Consider the following 23920-nt stretch of genomic DNA (forward strand, 5'->3'; position numbering starts at 1 on the left):
TCTCATTGCATTTGAGGTATAGATTTTTTTTTCTGATCACCTTGTTTGTTTTCTTCGTCACATCTTATGGTTGGTGCTTAGTTTAGTTCTCCACAAGTGGAAACGGTGTCTACACTGAGCAAAACTCTTCACAATCCTTTGTTTTCAAAAGCAAACCCCAGCCTTTTCATCCTTTCCTGCTGGGAAAAAGAAATCTTACATTTCTGTTGTCATCTTTGTAAATTTTCTTTCATACTTTCCTCAGCCTCCTTTTTTTTTAATCCATAACTGTGCATTCATCCAAATGCTGATCAAAATATGAGTAACCTCACTTTGTAATTCCTTTCCTCTCAAATTAAACCATTGTGCAAGGTTTGCTTTTACTAACTGACCTTATTGACCTTTGTCCTTATTATAGGGGATTTGTGTATGTGTACTCCTAGATCCTTTCACTTATTGACCTCATTTAGATTCTTTATTTCGAAGTAACATGCAACTTTATTTCTCTCTCCTGTTCAATATTCTTTATAAAATGTAGTTATTGTGTGCAGTACCTTGAAATGTTTGTATTGTCACACACTCGTTACTTACTTTAGAGGAATGTCTCAGTGGGATGCTGCAAGTTTCTCCTCCACTGTACACCCATGTGGTTTTGTGACAACAATTCTCTGATTGCTGTTCTATGAAATTAGCTTGCCAATAGTGACTATTTTGCACACTTGTTAATTGCACCCTGTAATTTATTGCAGTCCTCCTCAGAATTGGCTTTTTCCCAACTCCTATTTTATCAATTACAATGTTAGAAATTGTTTTTGTTCACTCCAAAGTCTGCATCATTAATATAAATCATGAACAGTACTGATCCTTGTCAGCCCTACATCTACCTTCTAGCTTTCTGTATGTTGCCCTTTATTCCTGCTGCTTGTTTTCTGTCTAGCAATCCATTCTATTTGTTCCTAACTTTGCATACTCTGACATGCAATTGTCTCCTAAGACATCTTATCAAAAGACCTTTTGAAAATCAAGGTAAACTATGTCCACTGCAGTATGCTTGTCTATGGCAATGATGCTGATCAACAAGAATTTATTTTGAAGTCCGAATTGGCCATTCATGAGTTTTGCTTTGTGTTTTGCCTGATTACTCTTTTCCTTCTACTGGAAATAACGGGTCAATCTCTCTTCTTAAATATAATACTGGGGCACAGCATTTTGTTGTTTGTTAGTGGGGTAGATGAAGCAACGGAGAGCCATATGTTCAACTTCTTGCCGATGCTGAGATGGGGCTAGAGTACGCAGTGTAAATGAGAGCAGCATTGTAAAGAGACGTGAATAAGTTAAGTGGGTCAGACTCTGGCAGGTGGTTTTCAGTGTGGAAGTGAGAGCTCACCCGTTCTGAACTGAGAAAGAGAAACGAGAGCATCCTGGAAATAGTCAGAAGGTCAGGGTTGTGGAGAAGCTGAGAGATCCAGAATTGAAATTGTTTGTAGCCAGTAGACAGATACTGGATAGATTACAGTTCAGATTTGCCAAAATGATACTTGGGCTGCTAGCCTGTTTCGTAGACTCTGGAGTAGTAGGACACTGAAGGGTAATCTAACTTCAAAGTATTAAATATGATTAAAGGAATTGTTCAAAGCAGATACAGGAAATATTTCCTTTGGTGCAAGAGTCCGGAACAAAGGGAAGTATCCTTAATGTTTGAGCAGGAAACACCTTTCTGCTCAAAGTGTACTAGAACTGTCAAAAAATGCTGCAAAGACTTGAGTTTGACCATTTCAATGGGCTCCAAATTTTAAGCTTTTCTGAAACAGCAAGTTAAGGTTTGTGGATTGTAGAGTTAAAGAACAAACCAAACATGATTCAGTTAAATGACAGCTTGGAGGGCTGGATAGCTGCCTGATCCTCCGTTATGGGACAGAGTTTAATGCAACTTGTTGTTTTGCAACACTGTTAATCTATATCTTAAGATGCTTTTATCTATGAGCAGCAAAGGTTCAAACAGATCCTCCTTCCATTCCGATTTGTGAGTTGTTCCCTACTGGGGCCTTTCTTAAAGGGCAAGAATGTGAATATCCGCCTTTACAAGATGGGTAAGTTCTTCGTCCAAGCAATAATGTGCTTTTATTATATTTACAAATTAAGTACTTTACATCTCTTGGTTTTAATTTAGATTTGTTATATGTCGGAAAATGCCTTCTGGTCTGTTTTGTTTTTTCCATGTGCTTTGTTAGTGCTTATTGCTAGCTGAAGGTGGCTGGTCTTCACTAGAAAGTGCAAACAAAAGGCAATTTGATCCGGGTCTCTCGTACTCCGAACATGTTATTGAAGGCTTCAATAAGATTATACAATATAGAAGAGACCCTTCGGACCATTGGGTCTGTACTACCAAAAATATACTGCTACCCACACTAGTCCCACTTTCCCACACCAGGCTCATCCAAGTACTCTTTAAGTGTTGAGATTACCTGCTTCAACAACGCCCTCAGTTGGTGCATTCCAGTCTTCCTCCACCCTCAAATCCCCTCTAAACCATCTGCCTTTCACTTTATAAATGTGCCCCCTTGTTATTGACCCTAAGGGGAACAGCTGTTTCCTGTCCATGTCCCTCATAATCATATACACCTCTATCCTCCCTTAACCTTCTCTGCTCCCAAGAAAACAACCTGAGCTTAACCAGCCTCTCTCCATATCTAAACTGCTCCATCCCAGGAAACATCCTGGTGAATCTCCAGTCCTTCCTATAATATTGTGACTAGAATTGCACAGAATACTCCAGCTCTGGGCTATTCAAAGTCCTGTACAGCTTCAAATAACCTTCCTGCTCTTGGCAAGCATTCTGTATGTCTTCCTAACTACCCCATTAACCCACCATGCCACCATCAAGGATCTGTGGACAAACATCCTATGGTTCCTCTGAGTTTCCTAATGTCCTGCCATTCGTTGAATAAATGACAAGAGGGTCATTTATGAGTGGCACCATCAAATACATGTGACTGTTTGGAATAGTTGCCTGTCAAAGGAACTGGTGTTGAGTAGTTCCAGATCAAATATAGACACAGTTTAAATTTCACTATTCTTACTTGAATGACTGCAGACTTCATTATGCCTGCCCTCGCTATGCAATGCTTCCATTTCTCATCCTTTGACATCTGACTGATGAGGGTGCGATGTTTTCCATATAAGGAGGCCACTGGGGTAAGAGAATATTATGCCATCAAAGCTTAATTGACACCTTATGCACCACTTCCCCAGTTCATCACTAGTGCACCGTGGAAGGGTGTACCATCTACAAGATGAAATCACCAAGGCTTTCAAACACTTGACCTCTACAGCCCTAGAAGTACAAGGGCAGCAAATGTTCCAAGCCCCACATCATCTTTATTGCCAAGTGGATCAAAGGTTACAGGAAGAATGTGGGGAAAATGGGGTTGAGAAACCTATCAGCCATGATTGAATGGTGGGAGAGTGACACAAAAACAGCAGATGCTGGAATCCAAAACAAACAAGCAGGAGGCTGGAAGAACGCAGCAAGCTAGGCAGCATCAGAAGGTGGAGAAGTCAGTGTTTCAGGTGTAACCCTTCAGGAGAAGAGGTCGACTTCTCCACCTCCTAATGCTGCCTGGCTTGCTGTGTTCTTCCAGCCTCCTGCCTGTCATGATTGAATGGTGGAGCAGACTTGATGGGTTGAATGGCCTAATTTCTGTTCCTATATCTTATGGATATGGAACTATAACAGTCTTCCCACACTCATTGGATCAAAATCCTGGAACTCCCTTCTAAATGCAAATGAACTGAGTGGTTCAAGAAGGCAGCTCACCACTAGCTTACCAAGGATAAATAGGGTCAAACTATAAATATTGATCTGGCCAGTGATCCCACTGCCCAGATAAATAAAGAAAACCATATTTAAACCTATAAGATTAATTCTGAAACAGAAATTTCTGTATCGTTTCTTTAAAACTGATTTAATGCATTTGACTCTATTATCATAATTCTCCAGGAAACCTGTACAAATCAAAATTGAGTTTTGAACCTAACTGGTTATATTTTCCAAGACATTTATTCCAATAAGTTTTGTATGATTAATGTTTTTTATTACCTATCTGGCGGCATTAATGGTTGCACATTTAAACTGGTTCCTATGAGCTGCTTAATTCATTATCGGAAATATGGGTTGTAGCTTTAAAGAATAGGTCACTTTTTTATTTTTATTATATCATGCAGTTGACCTCTGTTCAGGATGATTTGGTGGAGCCTGGCAGTAACATCTTTTCTTTAGACATTGTGATTGTCGTGCCAGTCAATGCAATGAGACCAAACTGAGTGTCAGTTACAAGAGGTGCAAACAACAGGAGAGTGTTGAAATGATTGAGTTTTTAATAAAGGGATGTTGCACTTTTAATCTGTTGTCTTTGCTCATAATTGGCCAGTTGTTTTGAGATCAGTAACCTTTATTCATTCCCCCTCACCATTTCTTGTATTTAGTCGTACTTTGGCTTGGCGCATGACTAGTGAAGAGAAGAAGGTATTAAACCAGGCTAGTGAAGAGATCTGGAGCGATTTCAGACAAGCAGCTGAAGCGCACAGACAGGTGCGCAAATACGTCAGGAGCTGGCTCAAGCCCGGCATGACCATGATTGAGATTTGGTAAGTGAACATTCCTGTCATTAATGGAAAACATTAGGTACGGTGGCTGTTGCCAGACTTGTAATCCAGAAAATACATAACTAAACTCCACCAAAGTGGTTTGAGAACTTGAACTCTAATTTTCTTATGATACTCAAATGGGTGTGAAGGATGTGATGCAAACTCAACTCGTTCAGGAATACCTTTCATGGAAGGAAACCTGTCCTTTTAAAGAGAGACCATAAGAATTACATTTAAAACAAACTGTTAGCTCCCTTGGTTTTCTCATTCAGTGTGAGATGGCTGAGCATCTGATCTGCTGCCCAGTCATTAACTGACTGCTGAGGCAGCCACAATGGAGAAGGTCTCTAAAGCTTAATACTCCACTTTACTGATGCTTTCTAGCCAGGATCATTGTGGAACAGTGGTTGAAATGTGGCAACTCTTTCTGACTGTGCCTGATGATTTTTCTTTAAATAATGCATAGGATTACTGACAGCAGGAATACTGTTAATGCTGTCACTGGATTTCTCTCCTCCCTTGTAACTGGCAGCCCGCAAGCATCATATTGCTTGGTTTTTAACCTCGATGACCTGCCGCACCAAATGGGTTATGAGTATAGTAGGTACGTTACTGAACTATCAGTATAGAGATCTGCATGCAACTTGAATTCAAAATCCAACATGGCAGCTAGGACATTTAAATTCAGTTGTAAATAAATTCTCTTGTAGGAAAGATTTCCTGAAGAGTCCAGAATCAGGGGTCATAGTTCAAGGAAACGGTTAGACTGCTTATGGTTGAGATGAGAAATTTCTTCACCCAGACAAAGAGGAGTCTGGAATTCTTTGCCACAGAAAGTGGTTAAGGCCAAAAGACAATGTTTTCAGGAAGGGGTTAGATTTCGTTCTTAGTTCTAAAGAGATTAAAGGGTATGGGGAGAAAGCGGGAACAAGGTACAGAGTTTAATGATTAGCCATGATCATATTGAAAGGCGGAGCTGGCTCAAAGGGCTGAATGATCCCCTTGTTTTTGTTTCTATTAACCAAAAGTTAATATATGTAACAGTGAATGCTGCATTACTGTTAATTTTTTTAAATGCATTGGGTTCATGCGTGTCCTTTAGAGAAGGAAAGCTGCTATCCTCCTCTAGCCTGACTCCTAGCAAGAAGGGTGACTGGTTCCGAAATGTTAACTCTGCTTTCTCTCCACAGATGCTGCCAGACCTGCTAAGTTTTTCCAACAATTTCTGTTGCCGTTTCAGGCCAAACCTTTATTCTTGATACTCATGGTAGACCTTTTACAATTGGACCTAATGTACTGTCTGACAGAGGAATCAGTCAGTGCAGATCACCTGGTGTATGGTTGTTGTGGAGATGCCATTATACCTCCCTGAGGGGAAAAAACTAAAATGCAGCTTTGATTTTGCAGTGAAAAGCTAGAAGATTGCTCCCGTAAGCTGATCAAAGAGAACGGACTGAGTGCTGGCTTGGCTTTTCCGACTGGCTGCTCCCTGAACAACTGTGCAGCTCACTACACGCCAAATGCCGGAGACCCCACCGTGCTCCAGTACGATGATGTCTGCAAAATTGACTTTGGAACACACGTCAATGGTTGGGCCACATTTTGTTTTATTTCTGGAATGTTTTAAGTCTTGTGAGATTTCATTTTAAGTTAACACGTAATTTGACTGTTCTCTTCCGCAGGCCATATCATTGACTGTGCTTTCACAGTTGCATTTAACCCTAAGTATGACAAGCTGATAGAAGCTGTTAGAGATGCTACAAATACCGGTATAAAGGTAAGCTGGAAATATAATAACATTGTCCATGCTTGAAACCTGAGTTGAAAGCAGGTGGCAGCTTGGTTAACGCTTTGGACCTGAACCCAATAGATACTTTCTAATCAAATTGTTCAGCAATGTCATTGCACGTTCAGGTGGAATTGGAACCTGGGACTTCCAGCTGAGAGGTAGAGATTCTCTCACTGTGCCACAACAGCCTTACCTGAGCCCTTTAGTTTTAATATATTACCTGCACTCTTTAGAATTGGATGAATGGTGAGCAACTGATACATTTGCTGCTGTATTCCCTCCTGGGTGATTAACAACATTGTATTTATGATTAACGCATGTATTTTTAACACATCAGCTCCACAACCGACATGATGTTTCTGTTGCCTCAGCTGAGACCAGCATGTAGCTGGGACCTTGCTGTTATCCTGTTCAGTTATGAAGATATGAACGATTATTGTAATGCAGTTCATAGCAATGTTTATGTAAAATCAAAATTTGATATAATACATAATAAGCCACTGCAGGAGTATTTTTAATCTGAATAGTTTTCAGGCTTCAGTCACCTGTATTGAAAATTCAAATCTAAAGGAGTAATTCAGATTTGAGCAGAAGTTTAGATTGTCCATGTTAAATCAAGTTCCACAAATCTGGTGTGATAACCTAACTGAGTTGATAACATCGCCAGTTGCTGTGACATGTGACACCCATCCAAGTTCATGAGTAGGAAATGGGTTTGAGTCTTATTCTCAGGAGTTGCTCCCATGGCCTAAGCTGGCACTGCAGTCCAGTAATGAGGGAGTGCAGCACAGTACAACAATACAACACAAACATATTGTTTGTGAGATTGGCTAACTCCTCTAATTTCCGACTGTCTGTCCTGTACTTGAGCAACAACCTTGCCTACAGCATTGTTACCGTGTACCAAATGTCTTGCAAGTGGATTTGGTGAGAAGAAAAACTGAAAATGGTATTTAACATTCAACCTTTTTAGTGCAAGTAAGGCAGATAAATATCCTGGTGTTATAGACCTAGGATTAGAAATATACCCGTGTACAGAGCATCCCTATTGGTCATCATCCGAAAGGCTGTGGTTAAGACCACAATTGGATTAAGAGGAGGTAGTGGTTGAGAAAGCTGGACCATGGCAGATTCCTGTGAGCTTCCGTAACCAATCCCCTACCCAATGACCCTTTGTGATGGCTCTGTATCTGAAGGGTATTTGAAAGAGTATGTTCTCACCTGTCACTCAAATCTGGAAAAATTCTTTGTTTTAGAATGCAGGAATTGATGTTCGCCTTTGTGACATTGGTGAATCCATTCAGGAAGTCATGGAATCCTATGAAGTTGAAATTGATGGCAAAACATATCAAGGTATCAGCTGGACATGCTAACTCTAAGAGTTACATTGGAGTTGTTGTTGCCCTTTCTTCAGTGCCGGGCCAGTTGCATTGAGGCCATTTGTTGCATTCCTGTTGTCACCTCAGCTCGAACCTGTGTCTGTGCAGTTAGGAACCTCCATCTTAAACCTGTCGAGTCCTCACTGACCTCAAATATTCATGTGTATTTTGAATAGATCGCTCATTACTTTCAAAGTTCTATTGTGTTGCTGTGGCTGAGGCTTTATTGATATATTGGCATATACAACACTGCTCCAACTTTGTTTCATGTTAGACAGCAGAGATCAAATGAATCCTTAGAGTATAAAGGCAGTAGGAGTATATTTGAGGGAGATCAGGAGGGCAAAAAGGTGACATGAGATAGCTTTGGCAAATAGGGTTAAGGAGAATCCAAAGGGAATTTATAAACACATTAAGGACAAAAGGGTAGGGAGAGATTGGGGCCCGAAGGGCTTATGCCCGAAACGTCGATTCTCCTGTTCCTTGGATGCTACCTGACCTGCTGCCCTTTTCCAGCAACACATTTTCAGCTCTGATCTCCAGCATCTGCAGTCCTCACTTTCTCCTCAGAGATTGGGGCCCCTCAAAGATCAGCAAGGCAGTCTGTGTGTGGAACCACAGGAGATTGAGCAGATACTAAATAAGTATTTTGGATCAGTATTTAACGTGAAGGAGAATGTGGGGAAATAAATAGCGACATCTTGAAAAATGTCCATATTACAGAGGTGATGGTGCTGGACGTCCTAAGATCTATGAAAGTGGATCTATCCCTGAGACATGATCAAGTGTACCCTAGAACTCTGTGGGAAGCTAGGGCCTCTTGCTGAGATATTTGTATCATCGATAGCCACAGATGAAGTGCCAGGAGACTGGAGGTTGGCTAACGTGGTACCACAATTTAAGAAAGGTGTAAAGCAAAGCCATGGAACTATAGACCGGTGAGCCTGACGGTGGTGGGCAAGTTGTTGGAGGGAATCCTGGAGGGCAGGTTGTACCTGTATTTGGAAAGGCAAGGGATAGTCAACATGGTTTTGTGTGTGGGAAATCATGTCTCACAAACTTGATTGAGTTTTTTTGAAGAAGTAGCAAAGAGGATTGATGAGGATGGAGCGGTGGATGTTATCTATATGGACTTCAGTAAAGTGTTCGACAAGATTCCCCATGGGAGACTGGTGAGCAAGGTTAGATCTCATGGAACACAGGGACAACTAATCATTTGGATACAGAACTGGCTGAAAGGTAGAAGATGGTGGGAGGGTTGTTTTTCAGATTGGAGGCCTGTGATCAGTGCCACAAGGATCAGTGATGGTCCACTACCTTTCGTCATTTACATAAATGTGTTGGACGTGGACATAAGAGGAAGGGTTAGTCCGTTTGCAGCTGATACCAAAATTGGAGATGTAGTGGACAGTGAATAAGGTTCCCTCAGAGTACAATGGGATCTTGATCAGATGGCTAATGGGCCGCAGAGTGGCAGATAGAGTTTAATTTAGATAAATGAGGTGCTGCATTTTGGAAAGGCAAATCAGGGCAGGACTTAAACACTTAATGGCAAGCTCCTGGGGAGTGTTGCTGAACAGAGATCTGGAGTGCAGGTTCATAGCTCCTTACAAGTGGAGTTGCACGTAGACAGGGTGGTAAAGAAGGCATTTGGTACATTTGCCTTTATTGGTCAGTGCACTGAGTATAGGAGTTGGGAGGTCACGTTGTGGCTGTACAGGGCATTGATTCAGCCACTTTTGGAATATTGTGTACAATTCTGGTCTCCCTGCTATAGAAAGAATGTTGTGAAACTCAAAAGGGTTCAGAAAATATTTACAAGGATGTTGCCAGGGTTTAGATTAGATTAGATTACAGATTAGATTACAGTGTGGAAACAGGCCCTTCGGCCCAACAAGTCCACACCGACCCGCCGAAGCGAAACCCACCCATACCCCTACATTTACCCTTTACCTAACGCTACGGGCAATTTAGTATGGCCAATTCACCTGACCCTGCACATCTTTGGATGGTGGGAGGAAACCGGAGCACCCAGAGGAAACCCACGCAGACACGGGGAGAACATGCAAACTCCACACAGTCAGTCGTCTGAGGCGGGAATTGAACCCAGGTCTCTGGCGCTGTGAGGCAGCAGTGCTAGCCACTGTGCCGCCCCGAAGGAGGAGGTTGGAGGATTTGAGCTATAGGGAGAGGTTGAACAGGCTGGGCTGTTTTCCCTGGAGTGTCGGAGGCTGAGGGGTGACCTTATAAAAGTTTCTAAAGTCACGAGGGGCATTGAAAGCGTAAATAGACAAGGTCTTTTCCCTGGGGTGGGGGAGTCCAGAGTTAGAGGCCATAGGCTTATGGTGAGAGGGGAACTATTTGAGAGATCTAAGGAGCAACTTTTTCTTGGAGGGTGGTGAGTATGTGGAATGCATTGCCAGAGGAAGTGGTGGAGGCTGGTATAATTACAATATTTTAAAGGCATCCAGATGGGTATAAGCCTTTAGAGAGATATAGGCCAAGTGCTGGCAAATGGACTTGATTTATTTCAGATATCAGGTCAGTATGGACGAGTTGCTGTAGATCTCTGACTCTGCGATTCTACAGACTCCATCCCTCCTCTTGGCAACAATCTGAGATTAAGCTAGTTTTTCTGTAACTTTTGGTAACATGGGTGGCACAGTGGCTCACCGGTTAGCACTGTTGCCTCACAGCGCCAGAGACCTGAGTTCAATTCCCACCTCAGGCAACTGTCTGTGTGGAGTTTGCACATTCTCCCTATGTCTGCGTTGGTTTCCTCCCACAGTCCAAAAACGTGCAGGTTAGGTGAATTGGCCATGCTAAGTTGCCTGTAGTGTGAAGGGGTAAATGTAGGGGAATGAGTCTGGGTGGGTTGCTCTTCGGAGGGTCAGTGTGGACTTGTTGAGCTGAAGGGCCTGTTTCCACACTGTAAGTAATCTAATCTAAATTTGCCCTCAATGAGCTTCTGACTTCACGCACAGACCAGGCCACCTGCTTCCACCTTAAACATCACTCAACTGCACCCCTTTCTCATCTCAATTCAGTTGTTGCCCTAGTTGTGCCTTGATGACTACACTTGTGGCTGGTCTTACACATTCTGCCTGTCATAAACTTGAGGCTTGCTGCCCCTGTCCTGACTCTTAACAAATCTTGTACTACTTTCAGCCCTGTGCTTGCTGTGACCTATCTTGAGAGCTGTAAAGACAGGGCTGGAGAATGGGCCTAGCTGGTGCAGGGACAGTGTGCCAAATGGTCTTCCTCTGTACTGATAAATTCTGTGATACCTAGTCTCATCTTTATTTCCATTTGTAACCTTCCCACCCCACATCTCTTTAATCTCCAACTCCTCTGTGCTTTTGTAATTCTGGCCTGTTATGCCTCCCCTAGTTCCTGAATATACTTACTTCACCTCTTTGCCTCTCTTCTCACCTTTAAAACACTCCTAAATCATGCCTCAGTGACCCCTATCAGTCCAGGGTCACACTTTATTGTACTCATGCTAGGTGTCCTGGATGCTTTTATTATATTAAAGGTGCATTAAAAATGTTATCTCTTGTCAAGAATGTGTGTATTCCCTAAAGTTTGATTTTGTACCTTCACAGTAAAACCAATTCGTAACTTGAATGGTCATTCCATTGGGCAGTACAGGATACATGCAGGGAAAACTGTTCCAATTGTCAAAGGTGGAGAAGCCACCAGAATGGAGGTAAAGGACATTAAATTCTGTTCTTCAAACTTTTGGCACACCACAAAGGCAGTGACAATTGCTGCCTTTCAACTCTCTGTTGTATATAGTTCATCGGTTCTTTTTCTAGTCTCCATCAGAATTGCTTGTATAGGTGAGAAAAATGGTTAGCTTTGCCCTTTCTTCCCTTAAAATGACTTCATAGGAGCAAATGGAGGCTGTTTAGTCTGCATTATGATATTATAAGATTGTCGCTAATTTGCTCCATTGATATCCTGATCCAACGAAAAGCTAAAATTTTGCAAAGGGGTTGTGCCAGGTGAGGAAGGTGTCCCCGAGGTGTAAATGAAATAAACTGAAAGATGTAAGTTTGAGGGAACACCTAGAGGTTAAAACAAAGATTGCATTTAGATAGGGTCTGCCACAACCACTCAGCGTCTTGTTTGACCACTGATGAAGTAGTGGTCAGGTTTTAGTATCAGATATAACAGACTGTGTAGCCAATGGAGATTAAGATGTTACTGAGTATATTTAAAGCAGTAATTGGGAGCTTCTCCCGTCAGTGATAGTGTTCAATAATCAACAAAGAGGGATGTTGGAAAGAAGTAGCGAGTGGGTGTGAGGAGTTCAAATACAGTTGGAAGCTAACTGGGAGGATTGGGACTTAATGGACCAAAAAGCCTTTTGTGAACATGACTTCCAAATAGTTTCCCACAAATTGCAGTTAGGAATGACTACTAACCAAACAGCAAAGATTCAGGCATCCTGAAGAAAAAGCCACCTGCTTTTTAAGTCTCGTCTTATGGTCATGGATTGCTTCCTCACCAGGTCTAACGTCTCGTGCTTTGGTTCATCATGGTGGGAGTGGGGGGAGTTGAAGTTTAAAGGTTCAGCCATTGTTTCCATGTTTCCTGTTTAGGAAGGAGAAGTGTACGCAATAGAGACTTTTGGCAGCACAGGGAAAGGAGTTGTTCATGATGATATGGACTGTTCCCACTATATGAAGAATTTTGATGTTGGCCATGTCCCAATAAGGTAGGTCTGTAAATACTCTGCATGGATGATGAGTAGGATTTGTCCCTTGATGCCAAATAGAGATGTGTGGGGTGTTTAAGATTCTTGGTAATATCATCCCACTTTCATTTAGCAAGTGTAACTATTTTATTATTCTTAGACTAAATATGATTGCATTGTGCCAAAATTGATGTATGATAAATGGCTTGTGTTTTAATGTTAAACTCTTAATGTTCCTGTTTATAGGGCACACTATAAATGTCTTAAATGGAGTCATAATTCCATTTGAGTAAAAACTAAAGGCCCTTTTTAAGCATCAAGATCTGGAGCTTCTGCTCAGTAATGCAAACTTGGCAAACCAGTGTAAGGATTTGTGCACAAATTACATTCAGCAGAATTTGTGTTTCAATTTTTTTAAAAAACAACGAAAGTATGGCTATGCCTCCAATCACAACCATTGTTCCACTAAATGTACCTCTATGCAAATAGACAATAGGTGTAGGAGTAGGCCATTCTGCCCTTCGAGCCTGCACCACCATTCAATATGGTCATGGCTGATCATCCTTAATCATTATCCTGTTCCTGCCTTATCTCCATAACCCTTGATTCCACTATCTTTGAGAGCTCTATCCAACTCTTTCTTAAATGAATCCAGAGATTGGGCTTCCACTGCCCTCTGGGGCAGAGCATTCCACACAACCACCACTCTCTGGGTGAAGAAGTTTCTCCTCATCTCTGTCCTAAATGGTCTACCCTGTATTTTTAAGCTGTGTCCTCTGGTTCGGCACTCACCCATCAGGCTTATGCCCTTCTTCAGGCTTATGCCCGAAACGTCGATTCTCCTGTTCCTTGGATGCTGCCTGACCTGCGCTTTTCCAGCAACACATTTTCAGCTCTGATCTCCAGCATCTGCAGTCCTCACTTTCTCCTCTCTCTCTACTGCCCCTTTACCTAAATTGATTCCATTTAGGTAGTAATCTGCCTTCCTGTTCTTGCCATCAAAGTGAATAACCATACATTTATCCACATTAAACTGCATCTGCCATGCATCTGACCACTCACCTAACCTGTCCAGGTCACCCTGTAATCTCCTAACATCCTCATCACATTTCACCCTGCCGCCCAGCTGAGTATCATCAGCAAATTTGCTAATGTTATTGCTAGTACCATCTTCTATATCATTAACATATATTATAAAATGCTGCGGTCCCAGCACTGATCCCTGCGGTACCGCACTGGTCACTGCCTGCCATTCCGAAATGGAGCCGTTTATCACTACTCTTTGTTTCCTGTCAGCCAACCAACTTTCAATCCAAGTTAGTACTTTGCCCCCAATACCATGCGCCCTAATTTTGCTGATTAACCTCCTATGTGGGACTTTGTCAAAAGCTTTTTGAAAGTCCAGGTAGACTACATCTACTGGATCTCCCTTGTCCATCTTCAGTGTTACATCCTCAAAACATTCCAGAAGATTAGTCAAGCATGATTTCCCCTTCATGAATCCATGTTGACTCTGACCTATCCTGTTACTACTATCCAGATGTGTCGTAATTTCATCCTTTATAATAGACTCCAGCATCTTTCCCACCACTGAGGTCAGACTAACTGGTCTATTATTTCCTGCTTTCTCTCTCCCACCTTTCTTAAAAAGTGGTACAACGTTAGCCACCCTCCAATCCACAGGAACTAATCCTGAATCTATCGAACTCTGGAAAATAATCACCAACGCATCCACGATCTCTCGAGCCACCTCCTTCAGTACCCTGGGATGTAGACCATCAGGTCCCAGGGACTTATCAACCTTTAGACCTAACAGTCTCTCCAACACCAATTCCTGGCAAATATAAATTCCCTTAAGTTCAGGTCCTTCAGCCACTGTTACCTCAGAGAGATTGCTTGTGTCTTCCCCAGTGAACACAGATCTGAAGTACCAATTCAATTCTTCTGCCATTTCTTTGTCCCCCTTGTTACTGTCTTCAAGGGCCCAATTTTAGTCTTAACCATTTTTTTGCTTTTCACATACCTAAAAAAGCTTTTACTATCCTCCTTCATATTTTTGGCCAGTTTACCTTTGTACCTCATTTTTTCTCTGCGTATTTCCTTCTTAGTAATCCTCTGTTATTCTTTAAAAGCTTCCCAGTCCTCCGTTTTCCCACTTATCTTTGCTATGTTATACTTTTTCTCTTTTAACTTTATATGTTTCTTAACTTCCCTCGTCAGCCACGGCCACCCATGCCTCCTCCTAGGATTTTTCTTCCCTATTGGAATGAACTGATCCTGCATTATACACACAAATATCTGCCATTGTTTTTACACTGTCATCCCAGCTAAGGTATTGCACCATTGAACTTTGGCCAGCTCCTCCCTCATAGCTCCATAGTTCCCTTTATTCAACAGTTTATTCAACAAATCTCCCAGAAAGCTCTAAATATTAAACATTATTTTGGCGCAAGGATACAAATGGACATGTTTTGAATTTTTACTCCACTAAAGTGGAGCAGCACGGTGGGCGGCACGGTGGCACAGTGGTTAGCACTGCTGCCTCACAGCGCCAGAGACCCGGGTTCAATTCCCGCTTCAGGCGACTGACTGTGTGGAGTTTGCACGTTCTCCCCGTGTCTGCGTGGGTTTCCTCCGGGTGCTCCGGTTTCCTCCCACAGTCCAAAGATGTGCAGGGTCAGGTGAATTGGCCATACTAAATTGCCCATTGTGTTAGGTAAGGGGTAAATGTAGGGGTATGGGTGGGTTTCGCTTCGGCGGGTCGGTGTGGACTTGTTGGGCCGAAGGGCCTGTTTCCACACTGTAATATAATCTAAAGCTAGAGTACACCATTGTAACTGACAAATAGTTGTAATTTTTGCTGTTAAATATCTGGTTACTGTGGATGTGATTACTTTTATTGTGGTACAAGATACAATGGGTCAAATGGCCTTTGTGCATTGTAACAGTGTGAACTTTTTTTTAAAAAAACTGAAAGAACTGAGGATGCTATAAATCAGAAAGAAAAACAGAAATTGTTGGAAAAGCTCAGCAGTCCAGAGGAACGCTCACCAGACCGGAAGCGTTAACTCTGATTCTCTGCACAGGTGCTGCCAGGTCTGTCGAGCTTTTCCAGCAATTTCTGTTTTTTGGCTTCTCTGAATTTTAAGCTGTTATTATTCAAACTGCCAGTTTGATTCTATAATATATTAAGGAAGTTGTGTTTAAGTAAACGTTTGAGTGCATTCTAAAACGTACTCTGACTTGGCATATACTACGTCAATGATGGAGTAGGTTTGCCAGACACTCTGCGGTGAGTCAGGTGGGAAAGGAAAACACCTCAACTGGTGCAGATTGCGACCAATTACTGATTGTATCCAAAGAATAAACTCTACCTGTCATCATTAAAGTAGAAAGCAGTTAAGAATTTTTTTTTTCATCTGATGTGTTTCCTCTGAAACCCCACACCAGAGATCAACTTAGAGAATGGATAGTTCAGCTTGACTGAAAGATCATTTTACTGCTGAATAAATGCTATCTAGACTGATGATATTGAGCGATTGCCTCAGATGTATCTCGCAATTAATTTTTAACTGTTGAGGAATAGGTTTAATTAGCTTATCATTTAATGCTGTTCATTGTGCTGTATTTTAGACTTCCACGAGCAAAACACCTCCTGAATGTTATCAATGAGAACTTTGGGACTCTTGCTTTCTGTCGCCGGTGGCTAGACCGTTTGGGGGAGAGCAAATACCTCATGGCCTTGAAGAATCTCTGTGATCTGGGTATAGTGGATCCATACCCTCCATTGTGCGATATCAAAGGCTCATATACGGCACAGTTTGAGCACACTATTCTGCTTCGCCCGACGTGTAAAGAAGTTGTGAGCCGTGGGGACGATTACTGAGCACCTCCATCGTTTGACTTTGCTGTGCTGACCAGCACTGTGTGAATGGTTCCATCTGCATCGTTCTACCAGTTTGTTTTATGATGGACCAGGTTTAGGTTTGCCATGTTTTAGAGGGTAACAATGAGGAGGATGAGCCTGTATTTCCATCTACTCCAAAAATTTTTAATAAAAGGTTTCTGATGTATAGGAACTTTTTTTATGTTGACAGGACTTGTTCCTTGCACTTTCCCACTGATGGATTAATATAAAACATAACTGAATACTGGCATCTCCAAGTGGGTTGGAATATCTGCCCACAGATTGTCTGCTGCTGGATTAATGCAGGAAGTCTAATCGGGTACTGACATGTTCAGGAGCATGGGTGCTGCTTTGTTGTAAGAGAGTAAATGCACCTCTGAGTTCAACTTTCTCCAGTATTTTGCAGAGGCTTTTTATATAGAAAGTGGTATTGAATATAACTTATGCAAATACCTTCATTCTTGACTGTCTTCTAAATACCCCGGCAAACAATTTAATAAAAATAAAAGTTAATTTCTGTTGTGATGTTACTGGTTCTACTTGTCCTTGAATATGTCACGATGTAGAAGGTGAAGTTCCTGGAAGAAATGAAAACACCTGCATGATATCCCATTGCAGTTTTATTTATGAACTGTTTCTACATGGAAATTTGAATCTCAAGTTCTATTCAGGGCCTCCACATTGACTTGCTCCCTGTCTGGACTACCAGATTTGAGATTTGTAAATTCCTCTTGGGTTTTGCTAAATAGTTGATTTCACTGCTGCTGAGTCCTTTACTAACAAGGAGTTAGACCAGCACTGGAATGGACACACATGTATAGGGGCCTATCATGAAGTACTGGGAGAGAAAGATGAAGTCATGTATTTTAAGACAAATGCAATGTTAGAGGATTGGGAATTTGTAAGCACTAGTTAAATTAAGTCTTTTTAATCAACTTAACATTTGAGTGGGTTGTCTGAATTCTCAATAATTTGTTGAGAATATTGTCAGTTTTTAAAAACAATACTATTTGAGCATTCTAGCACTTCCTCAGTAATGGTGTGTCAGTTGCTTTATGGAGAAGAGATTCAAAGTTCCATTTCTCCCTTTGGAATGTTATTGAGGGTATATGTGTACTAGCCACCATTGTAGCTATTGCCACTCCTGTTATTGTGTCACTGCTGTTTGTGGAGACTTTTTTTTAAAAAGTTCATTCATGGGACGTGTGTTACTGGCTAGGCAAGCATGAAAAGTTCTTTAGCCAGAGACATTTAATTGAAAAATTAACAATTCACTGCCTGGTGAATATGGGGTTGTAGCTCACTAGTCAGGCATGACAAAGTACCACATGCATTTTACTGGGTGCTGCACTTCTACCTGCATCTCCCACTCTTATAAATTTAAAACACTGAACAATGCTCATAGCTGTCTTTTGTTTTAAACATTTTATTGAGGTAAAATATCTAGAAGTTGAGGTAACAATTTTGCATAGAATTAATTTATGACAACCAACAATTTACAACTAGCAACAAGTTTGTCAATTAACAAATCAGGTTTGAAAGCAGATTTTTCTACTCTTAAATGAGCTATGTGACATAGTTCAACTTGTTCATTAATGCACAAACTGTACATGCAAGTAGTTCAACTGGGATACTAGCTGCATATTTGAAAAACAAGCTCAAAAATGAAAATCCTTGGTTGAGACAGACAATCTTCCATTTTCTGCTTTATTTGCTTGGTGCCCTAATTTTTTTGGCACAACTATTAAGTATTTTTACTACTATTGTTTAAGGATTTAGAACAATTCCCTCATCTCCAAGATCGCAGAAGAAAATCCCTGTATTTTGCTTGAAATCTGTAAAAAATAGAGTATTCTCACTGTACAAAGTCCCAGAGACATGGTCAACAGAATGTAATAATTTTAAGAAAATAGATAAAAATTTAGCCCTCAAACAGAATTTTAGAAAATAATATAGAACTGACTATTAAGGAATACTTTACAACCAGCAGCTGAGGCTGGATGAGAAAGTTATTATACTACCATGATCAAATTATGAGCAATCCAGGGACTTTGCACAGCACAAGGTTAGGCAAGTTGATAATATTTCAAATGTCAAAACCAACCCTTACTATAATAAAGTCAACAGGAGTGATATGTGGGATGGCACATTACAATCTATGAGCCATTTAATGACAGTTAATTATTGTTACTGTACCCTTAAGAGTTAGACACTAGCTGAAAAAGCTTTTCAAAATATAATCCAGTATTTGATTTTAGCAATTTGGAGTATGTGGATTCAAAGCCACATTATGACTCACTTCCAAATGGACCAGCAAAAAGAGGAAAATACTAGAGTGACGAGACAGGATGCTTACAACAGGATCTAGGTGCAGGGTTAGACTGGAAAATAACAGGCATGGAAAAGTAATAGTAGAATCCAAAATAGTAGAATCCAAAAATTTGCTCAATTGACTCTGCACTGTGATTGACTTATGCTCAGGTTTTAGATTAGATTACTTTACAGTGTGGAAACACGCCCTTCGGCCCAAATAGTCCACACCGACCCACCGAAGCGCAAACCACCCATATCCCTACATTTACCTAACACTACAGACAATTTAGCATGGCCAATTCACCTGACCTGCACATCTTTGGACTGTGGGAGGAAACCGGAGCACCCAGAGGAAACCCATGCAGACACAGGGAGAATGTGCAAACTCCACACAGTCGCCTGAGGCTGCACACATTAAAAAAGTACATAAGGGAATAAAGCTACCTTAATGTAATTCTACATGTTGAGCAAATGCATTATTGCACATTTACCCAGAATATGGGTCAGTATCCATCAATTTGGCCATAAATACCTGCACAAGGAACATTTCACTGTGCAATCAGCATTTTAAAACTTCCAAGTTCCACAAAGGAAGGTCCCTTTAAAGTACAGGGTACCTCAAATGTATGCTGATTTTCACAACCAACTTACTCAAAACACAACGCTACTGGGATGTTTCTTTAAAAAGTTATATAAATGCAACTTATTTCTATATTAAACAGATTGAGTCTCTCCAGTATGTTACATTCAAGTTTAGACTTTCCACTCAACTTGCATTGGATTTCATGACATTGTTTAGAGATATATTGTTCCAAGGTACAGGTTCAAACAGCATTTGAAAAACAGAAGCATGGCTCAAGATGGTCACAATAAAGTAAAGGAAGACAGAGCTTGAGACAGGCAGGCAGTGGATAACTTCAGGATTCCTTCAGTAGACAGTTGGCATAGATATGATGGATTAAATATCTGCTATACCGCTGACAGATAAACATCTGGTGAAAAAAGGTTCAAGGTGTAGCAGAGAAAGCTGCATTTAGGCATTCATGTTTTTACAATCCATGATGCAGGTCTCATGTTTGTCAAAATGTTTACAAATCAGCAACTTTACCCTCTGCTCGGAGCACAAACCTCTGGATGCAGGGAAAATTTGGTCAGAACCAGAGTTTAAATGTCTTGTTTTGCTATACTTTGGCAGTATACATCAGTATTATTCAAACATACTACAAGTATTTAAATGGCAAATAACCATATACATGTGGGCAAGATAAATATATAGGTAAAAACAATGACTGCAGATGCTAGAAACCAGATTCTGGATTAGAGGTGCTGAAAAAGCACAGCAGTTCAGGGAGCATCCAAGGAGCAGGAAAATCGACGTTTCGGGCAAAAGCCCTTCATCAGAAATACATCAGGATATATGACAAAGCAAAGTACTGCATTTGGGAAATAAATTCAAATCCATTAATAAAAAAGCCACTGATTTCTTTAGGATACAAACAAAAGTGTCGTGAACAGAAAGGATAATAGGTGACTACTTCCGGTAGTTAAGACATCTATGATGAGAGAACATACAAAATTATACAAGATTTAGATAAAAGGGCAGGAGCCATTTGTCCTCCATCGAGGTGGGAGGCTGTGGAATTCTCTTCCAGATTATTGGTTACAGTTGTGCTATAATAGTTCAAGATTAGCTAGAAAGCAAATGTGGTTATCTTATTTGTTCATCTGCAGGTTAAGCACAATGATTGATGGGCTTGTTTCAGTTCTGTAACTTGAGGATATTTCCACAGGTATTCATAAACAGAATCAAATGTTGAAGGCTTGGTAACTTCAGTGCTATCTTGGGCTGTTGTCCTCAACATTCCTCAGGACACAGCGGAGCTGCTGGGGTACAATAAGATTGGAGTTCTGGATAATGGCTCGCCAATGTAAAAAGAGTGTTCATCATCTATAGGAGCCACATTGCTGTGTCTGGTATGGGTGCTTGATGAGTTCAGGCCCAAGCCCTTCAACAATTGAATACTAACAACACACATATGATTTGATTAGATTACCTACACTGTGGAAACAGGCCCTTCGGCCCAACCAGTCCACACCGACCCACTGAACAGTAACCCACCCAGACCCATTTCTCTGACTAATGCACCTAACACTATGGACAATTTAGCATGGCCAATTCGCCTGATCTGCACATTTTCATCTGTGGGAGGAAACTGGAGCACCCAGAGGAAACCCACACAGACAACAGGGAGAATTTGCAAACTCCACACAGACAGTTGACCGAGGCTAGAATCGAACCTGGGACCCTGATGCTGAGGCAGCAGCGCTAACCACTGTGCCACCCCAAAGGTTCAGCACTACAGCAGCCTTCAATTTCAATTTCAGATACTAGGTGGCAGCACTAAACCGTGACATGAAATATAATAGTCTGGACTACGTAGGGAGAGACAAGAGTCTCAGACAGCAGTGAGGCAAACAGTGAACTGAGAAATCTCAATGTAAAAAGACTAAGGCCATTTGGCCCTCAAGCCTACTGTGACATTCAATAAGATTATGGCTGCTCTGATTGTGGTCTCAACTCCATTCTTCAATCTGCCCTCCATAGTTCTGGACTCCCCAGTCAATAAGTAAGCTGAGTCAGTCTTGAAAACACTCAGTGAGATAGCCTCCACTGCTGTGAAATGAAATGCTAAACATAACTCAGAAGAAATGCATCCTCATCCCCAACTTGAATGGGAGACCCTATGTTTTGAACCACTAGCTCTACCTTTAAAGGGAAACACTTAGCCCACCCTTTCTCAAAACCTCAGGTTTCAATTAGATCACCTGCCACTCTTCTAAACTCCAGAGGGTATAGGCCCAACCTGCTCAATTTATCCACATAAGACAAACATTTTCATCACAGGAATCAAATTAACTTTGTTGCTAAAGGACAAGACACCCACACACAAATAAAACTTCAGAAATTGTTTATGATATTTCAATGCTTCTATGTTTTGCGATATGGATTTCAGTCCTTCCAAACTGTCATAGATCAAAGATAGTACAACAAATATTGTTTTAACCAGCCCAACACTATCGATAAAAGTGGCAAAAATCATATATGACTATTGTATTTTACTGAAATTTACTGTATTATTCTGTCCAATTACTTTAAAAAAATTATCTCAATGTAAATACTTGTTCAATCAAATGGCCACACAATATCAATAGCTGATTCAATTTAGAGTCAATTTCTCCTCAAATATCACAATCTACCACAATGTCAGTAGTCAGAGGGAAGCTTCAAGGTTCTGTGGTGGTACATTTTATTTATGGCAAAGTTGCATTATTATTTAAGTGGTTTATGCTGTAAATAAAGTACAGCAGTGATGTATATTCCCCCTAAATATGTTTCTATTATTTAGTGTGTTTTATATTGATTACATGGGCCTCTTGATCAACTGGAATATTTGATCAACTAGCACACTTCTGGCCAGATAGGTGCCAGTTAATAAATTCTGCTGTAATGATGGGGTTCAGCATAACATTCAATTTCTTAGATACTAAAAGTTGATCAAAGATAAAGTGGAGGGATACAGAATGTAGATAACAGTTCACTTGCTCAGGAAGATAGGAAAGCAGTCATACAACATTGAACATTACTTTTCCATTTTAAAGTTATGGAGAGGAGCCACTCCTGAGCAATTCCACTGGTTGTGCTTGGTTAACTAGAGCGTGTATGGTAGAGCAAAGGGCCATCTTAACATTGCAGAAAGAAGGTGAAAGTAGAATGTTAAACCAAATAATGCTGCATATCACTGTAAAGCCAAGCTAGTGAATCTGTAAACATTACAGAAATACAATTCAGTGTGAAGGAAGAATGAGGAACAAGTTAGTCTCATTAATACATTGCCAAACAGCATATTGTCTGTCAGATGGGGTGAGCTACTAATATTACAGTGAGCTCATCTATTGAATCCCTCTATCAAATGTATGAAAAATAGAAATTCTCTGCTATATGGCTATTACTAAAACAATACTGTACGTAAGAGAATAGAAGCATTTCCTCAAATTACTCCCAAGTAATTCTCTGGCAAGATAAAAAATACACTACAAAACTTATGACTATACTGTACACATTCGAAAGGAAAGTTACAACTCCATCTGTGTAAAATGTCTGTAAAGTACTCTTCCACAGAATCCTCAAGATAGTTTAAAATCTTTCGAACAATGTTGCCTCCAGGCACGGACTACGTTGAGAAAGTAGCGGCACTTCTGAGCTGCATTCAAGTCGATGCTGGTGTTGAATCATTCCCAGGCGAGGCAGGTGGTGATGGTACTTTAATGTTGTGAGGCAGACGGTGAGTATAGAAGAGAATATAGGCCTGTGCTTTACAGACTTCATCCACAGTGCAGATCGTTACTGTGGAATCGTTACAATGGACCCACAAACCTACCGGAGGCAAAAATCCCAATTACAAAGTAAATTAGTGACATAACATTGAATGCGCATTATTTCAACAAAAATGCAATTTATTCATTTCAGCTTGGTGCCTTATACAGGACAAGCTTCCTAAGATCCACTGTCAGATATCTTCTGGATCTAGGAAAGGGGAAGGCAGGAATTCACTGACAAACTACCACTTTTCAAATGGCAGATTCAAACTGAAACAACCCAAGTAGTTCTTGCTAAAGATGTCCAGGACAAGTCAGGGTCACACAGCCAGCCAATCTCCACTGCTCACTCAGTCCCTTATGGGGAAATATTCATTGTTGCTCATTACCAAGGAGTGCCCCTCAACAGACTAATCAGCTTACAGCTAGCAAATTGAGTCAGAGGTTTACAGCACAGAAAAAAAAACCCCTTCAGCTCATTGCATCCATGCCAGTCAAAAAACCTGACCTATTCTAATCTCATTTTCCAGCACTTGGCCCATAGCCATGTGTGCCTTGGCATCACGAGTGCACATCTAAATACTTGTTTGGTAGTCTGAGGATTTCTGCCTTTACCACCTTTCTAAGGAATGAGTTCCAGATTCCCACCACCTCCAGTTGAAAATTTTCTCACATCTCCACTAAACCTTCTGCTCCTAACCTCAAATCTATGCCCCCAGTCACCAATTCCATCCATCAAATAGATGAGTCTGTTTCGACCCTACGCCCCATAATTTTCTAAATCTCAATCAAGTCCCCTTTAAATCTCCTCTGCTTGGAGGAAAACA

The 23920-nt window shown here is 41.0% G+C and overlaps 2 protein-coding genes across 2 annotated transcripts in view; one reads left to right on the plus strand and one right to left on the minus strand.

Annotated features, from left to right (window-relative positions):
• The window catches only part of metap2a (methionyl aminopeptidase 2a), a 28562-nt gene extending 11629 nt beyond the window's left edge, over positions 1–16933 (plus strand). Inside the window, exons 4-11 of the mRNA XM_087999722.1 lie at positions 1967–2069; positions 4465–4626; positions 6034–6215; positions 6309–6403; positions 7672–7768; positions 11400–11503; positions 12402–12517; positions 16130–16933. Of these exons, the coding sequence (XP_087855848.1) occupies positions 1967–2069; positions 4465–4626; positions 6034–6215; positions 6309–6403; positions 7672–7768; positions 11400–11503; positions 12402–12517; positions 16130–16382 (1112 nt within the window). The 3' untranslated portion in view covers positions 16383–16933. The remainder of the gene's footprint in view (positions 1–1966; positions 2070–4464; positions 4627–6033; positions 6216–6308; positions 6404–7671; positions 7769–11399; positions 11504–12401; positions 12518–16129) is intronic.
• Positions 16934–17813: 880 nt separating this feature from the next.
• The window catches only part of usp44 (ubiquitin specific peptidase 44), a 52918-nt gene continuing 46811 nt past the window's right edge, over positions 17814–23920 (minus strand). The window contains exon 6 of the mRNA XM_043713306.2: positions 17814–23151. Within this exon, the coding sequence (XP_043569241.1) occupies positions 22985–23151 (167 nt within the window). The 3' untranslated portion in view covers positions 17814–22984. The remainder of the gene's footprint in view (positions 23152–23920) is intronic.

Source organism: Chiloscyllium plagiosum, unplaced genomic scaffold, assembly GCF_037043375.1.
Source record: "Chiloscyllium plagiosum isolate Xiang-an unplaced genomic scaffold, Cpla_swu_hap1 HiC_scaffold_23, whole genome shotgun sequence".
Lineage (NCBI taxonomy): Eukaryota > Metazoa > Chordata > Chondrichthyes > Orectolobiformes > Hemiscylliidae > Chiloscyllium > Chiloscyllium plagiosum.